Below are 12,713 nucleotides of genomic sequence, written 5' to 3'. Positions count from 1 at the left end.
TAATTCATATACTGTACTTTTTTAAATTACAACTTGAAAGAACTTATTCAATACATGAATGAATTGCATAATAAAGTTCTCCAAATGAAAAAAGTACACATAAACATATTGTATTAATTGCATATACAACTGTCACTTACAAAAAACTTGCAAGTAAAAACACAAATAATTTAAATAGAGTCAAAGCTTAGTGACGTTTCCTCCTACAACCCTAATTCTGCCATCCTTACCTCTGTCTGGCAGACAGGGAAGGCAGTAGTATATCTGGGAAGGTGTGCTCCTTGAGAAAATGATTTACTCTAGGGTAAATATGATCAGAAAGAACACCCGTCTACTGCTTCGCCATCTGCATAAGATTTGGATCCTTTGAACTCCTTTCTGGTCCTACCCCTAACAGACTCTAACCCAGAAAACTATGTTGTGTTGTGGAGAAAAGCACATAAGAATGCTAGTTTCCTCCTCCCATCCTGTCCTTAGATATTCCCCAATACAATTAACTGTATATATCTTGGCCTTTTGAAATTCTCTATTTCAACCACACCGCCTAATAATAATGTATGCCCACTGAAAATTAGGTTTGAGACATCCAATCTTGCATGTCAATACAATCTCAAGGGGCTGCTTCATCAAATGAATCAGCATAACGTTTTTACTCACCTGTCTGAATACACATACTAAGCAGGAGATGAACTGAGAAAGAAGCCAGGAGAGCAACTATCAGCAGCAAGAAACTAAAACATAAAAGAGCAATAATATAAGAGTAGCAGAAAAATGCTAAAACCCCAGAAACTGATTAACTACAAACAGTTTAACATCAGCTCTGGCATCTATCTCATTTTTCTACTTTTACTATCAAAATGGAAAAGAAAAAGTAATGGTAAAATAAGGAAAAACTCACCTAAATCCAAGGATGCCAGTATGAGCCATAATATAAGCTAAGCTGAGGATGCCACTTCCCATGATGGCGTTCACCAAATTAAACACTGAGAACCCATATGAAACACCTAAGGATCCCTGTCTGTGAAGTTCCTGTAAGCACACAAATTTAATAGTGTTAAATGTTTGGATGGTGAATTCGAGTTTCATCAAGAATGACAGGTTGTGGAGAAAAATCTCCTGCAAACCAAAGGCATCGCGTGACACATTAGTGGCCCTATCAGCACTGGTTGGTTTCCCTTCCTTCCCTTCTCACCTCCCACTAGCACAGCTCAAGGAATATAGTTTCCTAGGAAAATTATCTCCACCAGTACTGAATCTTGTGATTGCAAAAGATGAAGATAGGATAGGAATGGGGTGGGGAGCGGGAGCAGACAGATGGCCTCAGCTCATGTGATTACTGAGGAGTCCCTGAGTCACCTTAAGGCTGCTGAACACAACTGTTGCTCTCCAGTTATTAGTACTGCAACACTAATTTCTATTTATATAGATAATGAATTAAGGCCGTCCAACTGAAAGGATGGTAATACCTTGAATGACGGTACAATCAGCATTTCATGTTGTGCTGGTGAGGATATCCCTAAAAGAACTCTCTCCCAAAATAGCATTTGGGGGACAAAGTCCCAGAATCTGTTACAGTTCAGGGACTTGAGTTAAAAAGTCGAGTGCCCATTGTACAGGTTTTAGGGTCAGGAAAACGTTATGTACTTATTACCGGGCCACTTCCACTCCTTCACTGGTAAGGATTTCTGTATTAAGATGTTTACAGGGCGCCAATGACTAAGTCGAGGAAAGAAAAACTTTGTGACTCTTGGAAAAATCTCACAAGACTGGTGGAGGAAACAGGAAGCTGACAGAGATACCAACAAACAGCAGTAATCTACATAACCTTAGGGCTGCTCCTCCAGTCCCGTAGCCCGTTGCACCTGTTGCACCTGAGCCAGCCTGCACCTTTAAGTCAGCTTTTCTTCCCAGGGCACGTTATGTTAGTATCACATTCTTGAAATGTGCCGGACCGCATCTGAATCTCAGCTGCTGCCTTTGGATCCCATGCCCCTCTCCCCCTTCTTTTCCCAGTCTTATTTGGCAGGCACTTCAGGCGAGCCAGGTGACGGTCCATACTAAGAAGCTAGAGAAGCCAACTTACGTTGCTTAGCAACGGGCTTAACTCTTCCGCCTCTGCGTCCGCCTCCTCGGGTTGCTGGGAAGAGACGTACCAGCCTGGCTCGACGTTGATGACCCTCCAGGGCATCTGCATACTGCTGGCTGGACGACTACCAGGTCCATCTGCGAGTTACTTAACTGCCCTCCCGTTGTTAAGCCGCGCCAGAGGCGGAGCTGAAGCCCCGTCCTTCCGGGTTCCCGTACCTTAACAGGGCCGGGGAAAAGGGGGGAATCGGCGCGATCTGATGACGCTCGCTTCTCGGGGGCGAATAGTGATGATGTCATTGAGGGCCAGCCCATCCACCAAAGACCCTTTTCCGAGCTGCAGCAGAGTATGAGGTGAGGAATCGGGTCGCTGGGCCAGGGGCAGAGCGACATCACGAACTAGGGCGGTGATCTTGATGAGGTGGCGGCTGCAGTTCCTTTTTTAGTTTGAAGGGGCTGAGGGTACCTGTCTGCGTGGGGCTGCACCACCTCGCGCTGCCTAGGCGCGGAAATGTCGCGTGGTCATCCGTCATGAGCCGGGATTCTAAGCCTAGGCCCGAATGGGTAGTGAGGAATCTTTATTCTTTCCGAACACTTTCTGATAGGTCCTTTAGCCGTATTTTACATGGGGAAACCTAACCTCATTAAGTAATTTACCAAGATCTCACAGCTGGTTAACTGCTAGACCCAATTTGAACCCTGGCTGTTAAGTTTGGTTTTTGCTTTACAGGGTTCGGGGCAGAGCCTTTCCTCTTACAATTAATTTCTTTGGTATTCTAGAAGGCAAAGTGAGTAACTGATATTAACTGATACTTTTAATGGCATGTGCATATAATAGTAAAGTCCCCGTCCTCCAAATACTGAAACCTCTAGGTACAGGAAGGACTTGTGGCAATAAAGCATCGAAGGTAACATAGCAATACGTTAATAACACAGGCTTTGAGGTCAGTCAGACCTGGGATTTAATCCCTGCTCAGCCACTTAACAGCAAGGAGACTGGGTGAGTTAACCTACTTCTGAGCTTTAGTTTACTTATTTACAAAATGTAGATGCGATACCACTCACCTCCCAAGTTGGATGTGTGTAAAGCATTGAGTATATCATCTGATGCAATAAGCACCCACAAGAATATCCTAGGAAACATTGCTATTGGTAAAGCCATAAATATAATGACCACTCAATTTAGAGATGATCCCTTCACTCAAACCTCAGTCTTCCTCAATTCGAAGGTACCCTTACAAATTGTGGGTGGAGAGGTTCATTAAGTATAGGGAGGCTGATAGATCACTAAGCTCTCATCCTGGCAGCAGGTGGGTTGAAGGTGCAAATTTATTATTTACCACTTGCGAGAGTTATTCTGTCCTGGGAAAGATGGTATACTTCTCACACACCACTAAAAGTTTTAATGATCAGCATTTAGGTGGTTATGTAAAACAATATTTAGATTTTCATTCTCAAAACCTATTGTGAATATATAGATTGGTTTGTAGCTTATGGTTTTTAAATTTTTTTGTTTGTTTTAGGATCTTATGGAGGTCATTAGGATTCTTAAGAAGACTTCTCAAAGTGGAAAGCTATAGAATAACTGAATCAGAGTCATTGATCCCACTAGCTTGGACATCACTGATCCAGAAACTTAGCAAAGCACCTAGTATTTTCTTGCTGGATCAAAGAAAGAGATTTTCAACCATGCCTGAAATAGAAACAAGTCAGAGAGACTCAGACTTGTTTTTACCACCCTCTGATGTTCGAGGAATGACAAAACTTGATAGAACAGCTTTTAAAAAACTAGTCACCATCCCGGTGCTTAAAGTAAGGAAAGAAATTGTCGATAAATTGATTCGATCCCTTAAAAGGGCAGCACTGCAGCGCCCAGGCATAAAACGTGTGATTGAAGATCCAGAAGATAAAGAAAGTAGACTAATTATGTTGGATCCCCATAAAATGCTTACTAATGATTCCTTTGAGAAAACAGAACTCAGTATTTTAAAGCAGCTTAATGTCAGTCCACAGATTTCTAAATATAAATTGGAACTAACTTATGAAAACTTTAAGTCAGAAGAAATCTTAAGAGCTGTGCTTCCTGAAGGTCAAGATGTGACTTCAGGGTTTAGCAGAGTTGGACATATTGCCCACCTGAACCTTCGAGATCATCAACTACCTTTCAAGCATTTAATTGGTAGGTGCGTCTTAGTAATGTTCCTGTGCTAGCAAGCAGTTACAAAGTTCTAATTTTAGTTTTTTTTTAATGCTGAATTGCAGAAGCAGGACATTTTATCTGAAATTTTAAGCTGGATCTTAAGCTACATATCCTCTCCTTTGAGGGCCATTTTGGAATGCCCTTTCCAGAGTAATAGCGAGCTTTAAATAGCAGTTCAAGCTTTTGTGTACACAATACATAAGCACAGGTAACACTTGAATCACTTGCTTTGGCATAATTCTTTGGCAACTTGTCACTTTGTTACACAGGCCTTATTATGCCTCAGGACTATGTTGAATGCTAGGTTTCATAAATTTGAGTGTTTTATAGTCAAAAGTGCAAGACACTGTTTCCACATACTTGAATGGATTAAACTAATTGAGTCTCTTCTATCTGTCAGCACCATACTTTGTTGTTTGCTGCTTCCAGTCTTAGAAATGATGCTTGTGTATGTTGTACCTCTGTAGCCTCAAGTTTGAGCCTGGATCCTTGATTCCTTAGGATAAAAGAGGATTAACAACTGATGAAAACTGCACTTGTCCTTGTATGAATATTTGATATCCATGCATTCTCCAGATTAATTATTTTAATGTAGAGTAATTGTCAGAACTTCTGAGAATTGTTTTCAGCTTCAAAATACAGTGCTCAGTATTTTGCATGAGTAGGATTTCAGAAATATGCTATTATGCACTTTGTTTTATTGATGGAAAGGGTTGATAATGCATAGTGATAACATATTAAATACTTAAGGAGATCCTTATAATTAGGACTGGGTGCAAATGTCAAGTCTAGGCTTTCCTATGAGTCATTGCCTGTACTAACTCAAACAATATGTTTGTCAATCCTATTTTCTAAACTCTTTTTAATAAGGGGACACTCAGATGAAAATGAAACAGTTTCACACAGTGGTAATTTTTTAACTTTTACTATAGGTTTTTTAAAAAATTTGACTTTAAAAATTGATTTCTGATACCTGAATCAGAACAGGATAAGAACAATGATTGAATAGAGGTTATTGATATTATTGTATTCAAAATCAGTTATCTAATTATTAGAGAAATTAGGCAAATTCTGCTTGTATTTCAGCATATATGTATTATTGAGTACTTTTTGCTAACTTACAAATCAAGTTATTTTTCCTTATGCAGTGAGATCACGTGTAGATTCATAACGATTTTTTAAATGCTGACGTAAAAAGTAGACTGATTAAAGGGCATCAGTATATCATTTCTAGTGTATGTTATCTTGGCAGCTTTTTCTGCTGTGGCAAATATTTAACTAAAAGAACAACTTAAGTAAATGAAAATTTTATTTAGATAAAGTAAAGAATCTGTTTCCTTTATTTGAATACTTTATTTTGCTGGTATATATTTCCAAAGCAGAGGCAAGTATTTCAAGTATAGAGTAAAACAAACATCCGGTTTGAGGCCAGTGGCTACAGGGCTGGTTTTTCCTGAGACCATTTGTTGCCAAGGTCCTTACATCTCTTCTTTCTATTCTTTAACAATTCCCTATGGTCTACCTTTTTGCTTATTGTAGTATTAGTATATTTGAGATTTAATAAAAAACACGGAAAAATATTAGGTAGACCCAAACTCCTCAAAACCGTTCCCTTAAAAATGTATCTGTACATTTTGTGTGTGTTTGTATTGGAGGCTGTCAGACATTAATTTTAGTAATATGTTGAATTTTTAGAATTGCATGCCACTTATACAAACTAGATTCAGTTTTTAATCTCTAAACCAAAAAAAAAGTATATATATACATTTTCCATTTCATATTTGCAGTTTTAGTTTTTCTTTTCCATCAACAGGCAGTGTTTGTTATGAATTCTCATCTTTTAGGTCAAGTTATGATTGACAAAAATCCAGGAATCACCTCAGCAGTAAATAAAGTCAACAATATTGATAATACATACCGAAATTTCCAAATGGAAGTGCTGTCTGGCGAGGAGAACATGATGACCAAGGTATGGAATGTTTCACTGTCTCCTAGCATTAAGATTAATGCTTAGGATCAAAATAGATGTCAAAGATTAAACTATTTTTAATACCCAGTATTCAGTATGTGAGAATGTGAGCATCTATATACACTATTGATGGGAGTTCAAATTTGATACATTCAGGAAGAGTATATGGTAATATAGTGTAATTTTGAATAGGTATGTCCTCTGGCCTAGCATTCCATTTATAGGAAATTATCCCAAGGATATAATTAAAGAAAATTATAATACTAGGTTCTTTGTCATTATTTTTATATTAATAAAATAAATTCATGGAAACAACTTAAATGTTCATTAGTGGAGAATTGATTAAATTCTGGTATAACAATACAATGGAAGACTCCATCATTAAAGCTTATCTAACTATATACTTATTAAAGTAAATTGTCATTGACAGGTGAAGCAACAAAAAAGCAAGTATACAAATAACATAGTTCCATTTTGACTAAACACCTATGTGAGTATGCAAAAGAATGTTAACAGTGGGCATATTTTTAATTGAAGTAGTTATTGGTGACCTTTGTTATTATCTTTATATTTTTCTACTGACTAAATTTCTTTTATAAGAAAAATCTATTTCAAAGAAAAAATAATTTAAAATATGTAGGAACAGTTTTCTGATATAAAACATTTCTAATCCTCCACCCCAAAATCCTCTGGAGTGCTAGAATGATAAACTTTTTTTAAGCCAAAAGTCTTAGATTACGAGATGTCAACATTATGTGAAATTTTGTACCCACGCTAGGAAATAGGCTAAACTCTCTTTATAACTTGACAAAAATTTTATTAACAAAGGCCACTCTTAAAATTAAGATTTTATTTACTTATTTTTTAGAGAGAGGGGAAGGGAGGAGGAAGGAGAGAAAGAAACATTGATGTGCAAGAGAAACATCAATCAGTTGCCTTTTCAACACTCCCAACCAGGGACCTGGCTGGCAACCCAGCCATAAGCCCTGACCAGGAATTGAACAGGCAACCTTTCGGTATGCGGGACGACGCCCAGCCTACTGAGCCACACTGGTTATGGCTGTTTCATATCTTTTATACAGGACTTTATAAAACTCAAAACAGAGTTTATGCATAATAATTATTTTTTAAGGTTCTACACCACATAGACTTAGATGAATATTATTTTAAGTATAATATTATTTCTCCATACTTTATTAATATTAGAATATTATAGGATTGGCTAAAAAGTTCATCTAGTTTTTTCTGTAAAAGAAAAGACACATTTTTCATTTTCACCAATAACTATTGATCTGGGTATTTTGAGTATGTCGGCTATCTCCCGCGTTGATGATCCTCAACGTCTCTAATTGATCGCTATCAGCTTCAGCTGTTCTACCAGACTGTGAAGTGTCCTCCAGCAAGAAATCTCCAGCATGAAATTTTGCAAACCACTTTTAACACATTTGATAAGTCACAGCACTTTCTCCATACACTGCACCATCTTTCTTTGCATTTCAGTTGTGTTTTTACCTTTCTTTAAATAATAAAGCATAACATGCCAAAAATGTTGCATATTTTCTTCCATATTCAATATTAAAATGGCTACACAAAAATTCACCAATTTTGATAAGATTTTTTAAATGCACACTGATATGACAGCTGTCACATTACAGTCTTACAAAATTGTTTCGAAGGAAGTTAAAGACAACTAAGTGCTACTAGAGCCATCTTATGGAAAAAACCAAACTTTTTGGCCAACCCAATAAAATACCATTTACTATCCACTTACTGTTAGGCCTGAGCTAAATACTTGAAATGTAACAAATCTTAAACCCACAAGATAATGATGGTTATTATTAATACTCTCTTTATGCAGATGAAGTAACAAGGAATGACTGGGCAGGGTGTTTAGAGCCAGGCTTCTGACTTCACAGTTCATTTATGGTCTTTCCCTGTATACCAGAGCTCCACTGCCTAACACTTGTGTAAAATGTATGGGGTCTGTTATGGCAAGTGAAGTCTGAATATGAATCCTTTGGTAATAGCAGTGTTTATTTCAGCTGACATTAAGGCATACCCTTTAGTCATGTACTGACTGAACATCCCGCATGTTCTTCACTTGGTATTGACGCTTAGATAACAGGTAACAATATCATCTTTAATAGAAGACCTAAAAGTTCTGAGAAACTTCTGTAAATTTGTAAAGACCTTGTAATTGATGTCCTAAGTCATAATGTTTGTTCTTAGGGCGTATTTTATGCCTCATATTTTTACCATAAAATAAATGTTAACCCCTTGCTGGTGTGGCTCAGTGGATTGAGTGCTGGCCTACAAACCAAAGGGTCGCCGCTTCAGTTCTCAGTCAGGGCACATGCCTGGGTCGTGGGCCAGGTGCCCAGTTGGGGGTGTGTGAGAGGCAACCACACATTTATGATTCTCTCCCTCTCTTTCTCCCTCCCTTCCCTTCTCTCTAAAAATAAATTTAAAGTAAATAAGTGTTAAAAATCAGTATAATTTATGTGCTCCAAATAGAATCACATTTAAGTTTAACTTTAGGACTCATGCAACATTTAAGTACTATATGTGTATATTGTGAGTAAAATGATTCCTGAAAGTGAATTTGGCAGAAATTAATGCTGACTAAGGGAGTAAGTAGGAAAGACAGCATGAATTAAACCAGAAGGATTCTTAGAATCTAATTTTTAAGTTAGATATCTGCCTCACATTAAGGGCCTTAAAAGGGAAAGTAGACAGGAGATTTCAGAAAAAGCAGTCACAAGACATATTTAAACCTTCCATGTTTTATATCCAGAAAGACTTAAGTTGGCAGAATCATGAGGAAACATTTCCAGCTCTGAACATTCATAATATAGCCAGAGCATCTGATGTGGTTGAGAGGGGGGAAAAAAAATGTACCAATTTGGAATTAAAGTCCATGAAAGTAGAACAGAGGAGATATTGTCTCTATCAGATTTATAGGACTTTTTGGCCTTTAATTCTTTATGAATTAAAATTGAGAAAGAAGAAAATAGAATGATTTGTTCTATATGTTGGTTCTAATTTATAGATATGAAACTTGCAAAGTCCCAGTAACTATCTAAAAACATAGCAAAATATCTGAATATTGAGTGATACGTGACACATCTATCATGCCTCCCTCTTACAAACTGAAAATAAAATAAGGTGAGAAGCTTCTTTGCTGTGTGGAAGTGCTGTCTGCAACTTAGCTACCCACCAGGAAGATACATGTAGTGTGTTGTTTCAAATTTCAGGTTTTGTTCCTCTGCATCTGGTCAGCCAGTAAATTGGCCTATCTGAAAAATTCCTCATGTGATTTGGAAACCACTTTATGGCCTTCTAGGATGGATAAGATAGGGAGCCATTTGACTTGGAAGAGATGACTTACCATGCAAAAGTCTAATGCAGGATATTAACAGTGCCTTTAAATGCACTGTTATTTGCTCTTAATAGTAGTAAATTGAAATATGTGTATGTGTGTGGGTACATCTATCCATATCAGTAGCTGGAATTTTAAATTACGCAGATTAACCAAAAGCTTAATACATCTTTCAGGTTCGAGAAAACAACTACACTTACGAATTTGATTTTTCAAAAGTCTATTGGAATCCCCGTCTGTCTACAGAACACAGCCGTATCACAGAGCTTCTCAAACCTGGAGATGTCCTATTTGATGTTTTTGCTGGGGTTGGGCCCTTTGCCATTCCAGCAGCAAGGAAAAACTGCACTGTATTTGCCAATGATCTCAATCCTGAGTCCTATAAATGGCTATTGCACAACTGTCAATTAAATAAAGTGGAAAGAAAGGTAAAAGTGTTTAACTTGGATGGGAAAGACTTCCTCCAAGGACCAGTCAGAGAAGAGTTATTGCAGCAGCTGGGACCACTGTCAAAAGAAAGAAAACACTCTGTGCACATCGTCATGAACTTACCAGCAAAGGCTATCGAGTTTCTCAGTACTTTCAAATCACTTTTAGATGGGCAGCCATGCAGCAGTGAGCATCTTCCCATAGTCCACTGTTACAGCTTTTCCAAAGATGCTAATCCTGAGAAGGATGTCCAGCAACAAGCTGAAGCTGTAATAGGCGCTTCCTTGGATGCGTGCAGTTCAGTTCACCTAGTAAGAAATGTGGCCCCTAACAAGGAAATGTTGTGCATCACCTTTCGGATTCCTGCTGCTATACTCTACAAGAAGCACACCCTAGATAGAGGTGAGCAATTTCTGAGAAATTAAAGGTAAACTATAATACCTTTCATGTATCTTTCTTAGACTACATATTATTTATTACTTACTAAGTTTGGAATAGGTTAAACTAATTCTAGATATTTCAGTTTTAAGACTGCTTGGCATTTGTAACTAGTTTCTCCCAATGTAACAAATTTTAGTATGTCACACTGTTTAACAGAAGGCTATTTCATTAAAGTAATAAAGGTATGTCACTTTCATATTATAAGCTGAATAGATTAAAAACCTTTAACATGCCTATATTATTTGGTTTTCAAAGTATTCAAATGTTAAGTATCTCCTCTAATGTAGGTTTTCTGGATTTGTTACAGAGAGTCATGAAGATCCTCTACCTTTTAAACGCCAAAGGACAGATAAAGCCTTTTCAGAAGAAAAATCAATAATTGCTTAAATCACTTAATTAGAAATGTTTATTCCATCTCCCCACTAGATCATTATGTAGTGAAGTATAATTTGTATGATTTTATAAAATTTTAGCATTTAGTTACCTTAGTATTGAACTATTATATTTTACCCATGCTAGCTTATAAATTGAGGATTATCAAATTAAAATTTAAATGAAATAAGTCTCTTAAACATTTTTTATTACCTAAATTATGCTATATAATTATAACTTTATAATCTAAATTATTTAAATAAGTTTAACTATGTCTTTCTCTTGGGAAAAGTTTCTGAAGGTAGGATAATTGCGTGCTAACTAGGAAAGCACTAACATCACTTGGCAGTTATCCTTAGCTAAAGACTGTAGCTAAGTTTTATATGGTACTCCTGTACTATCACTATAAAAGTAACAAGAATTATTTAGATCAGGGATATGCAAACCACGTCTGGCAGGCCAAATCTGGCCTCTTACCTGTTTTTTGTATGGCAAGGGGCTTGAGAATTGTTCTTATATTTTTTAAAACAGTTAATAAAGAATCATAATAACATTTTGTGACATGAAAATTACAGGAAATTTGACTTTCAGTATCCATAAATAAAGTTTTACTGGAATATACCATGCTTATTTGTTTACATACTGTCTATGGCTGATTTCATGGTAGAGCAGGAGAGTTGAGTAGTTACAACACAGACTGGATATGATTCTCATCCCTTCAAACTTCTGCTCAGCACAAATCAAGTAACACTAATAACTCAACTGCATTTTCTGTGCTATGTCACCAAACTATAACATTCTATTTTTATTATTACCAGTGTATCTCTTATCATTTGAAAATAAGAAAAGTGGACTTCTAATGTTGTGCTTTTAAGGCATGGTGGAGTGTGAATTATTTTGATATTGTATTAGATGACAAAGCACCTATACCTGTGCTAAAACACAAATATATATATTGACAAAATACCACAGTATTTCTAATTCACAAGCAAGTAACTGCCATAAAAATTAGACATTTTAACTGGAAATATTGTAGAATTCCTTAACAATTGAAAATGAAAGCAAGGCTACAACCAAAGTAAGTATCCAAGTGACTTGAAGCCAAGCAAGGACAGCAATTTAATTAATTCACTAATTGAGAATTAATTGTTTGAATGCAGCATCCAAAGAAATGTGTCCAGAGAAAGTAAATTTAAGACTATTGGCCTTTTGGCAAGAATAATTGCTCAGAGTTGAGAACATTGGGAGCAATATCAATAGTCAATTAAAAAGGTAAATGAGTCCAAATGGTTCTTTAACACTTGATGAGTTGATAGAAGTTACTAGTAACTGCTCAGTTCTTGTTTATCTGAGGCATCAATGCTAAGTTTGAAGTTACTAAAGAATTAGCCCCTGAATACTCTTCATGGAACACCAACCAGTGAATATTTTCAAAGGTGAGAAAACGAACTCTGTACAACCTGAAGTAGAATCTGCTAAGACCTAGCTGAAGAAACTTACAAAGCCTGTGAGAACGTGAGACGTTTAAAACCTATGGTTATTGCTATCTGCAAGTAACTTACAGAAAAAATTTAAATCTATCATATGTTACTGAACCAGTAGTATCAATGGTAAATTTCATTTGTTTTCATGAATTTTGCCCAAAATTGAAGCTGAATTTTCTAACTTGCTTGACTTAAATTTGATTTGCTTAGCAATTATAAAGTTTGATTGCAGTTCTGTTGTTTTTTTTTTTGAGTTCAGGGTCAGTACTGAAATTTTTCTTAACAAGAAGAACCAACCTTAAACACTATCCTTAGAGCACTGAACAGCTTTAGGAATTAGCTTTTGCTAAAAGT

General features: G+C 36.6%; 2 protein-coding genes across 2 annotated transcripts in view; one reads left to right on the top strand and one right to left on the bottom strand.

The window, feature by feature from the left end:
- The window catches only part of SLC38A6 (solute carrier family 38 member 6), a 62,790-nt gene extending 60,359 nt beyond the window's left edge, over positions 1 to 2,431 (bottom strand). The window contains exons 1-3 of the mRNA XM_090270957.1: positions 2,084 to 2,431; positions 899 to 1,029; positions 658 to 731 (exon numbers count right to left, since the gene is read on the bottom strand). Of these exons, the coding sequence (XP_090127083.1) occupies positions 658 to 731; positions 899 to 1,029; positions 2,084 to 2,194 (316 nt within the window). The 5' untranslated portion in view covers positions 2,195 to 2,431. The remainder of the gene's footprint in view (positions 1 to 657; positions 732 to 898; positions 1,030 to 2,083) is intronic.
- Positions 2,314 to 11,148, top strand: TRMT5 (tRNA methyltransferase 5). Its single transcript, XM_090270956.1, has 5 exons — positions 2,314 to 2,439; positions 3,609 to 4,264; positions 6,130 to 6,254; positions 9,810 to 10,464; positions 10,811 to 11,148. The coding sequence occupies exons 1-5, from the start codon at positions 2,435 to 2,437 to the stop codon at positions 10,888 to 10,890; spliced, it is 1,521 nt and encodes a 506-aa protein (XP_090127082.1). The 5' UTR covers positions 2,314 to 2,434; the 3' UTR covers positions 10,891 to 11,148.
- Positions 11,149 to 12,713: the final 1,565 nt, after the last annotated feature.

This window comes from Furipterus horrens, unplaced genomic scaffold (assembly GCF_987537825.1).
Source record: "Furipterus horrens unplaced genomic scaffold, mFurHor1.1.pri manual_scaffold_3, whole genome shotgun sequence".
Classification (NCBI taxonomy): Eukaryota; Metazoa; Chordata; class Mammalia; order Chiroptera; family Furipteridae; genus Furipterus; species Furipterus horrens.
The sequence above is the reverse complement of the archived record's forward strand: the minus strand, read 5'-3'. Positions and strand labels throughout refer to the sequence as shown.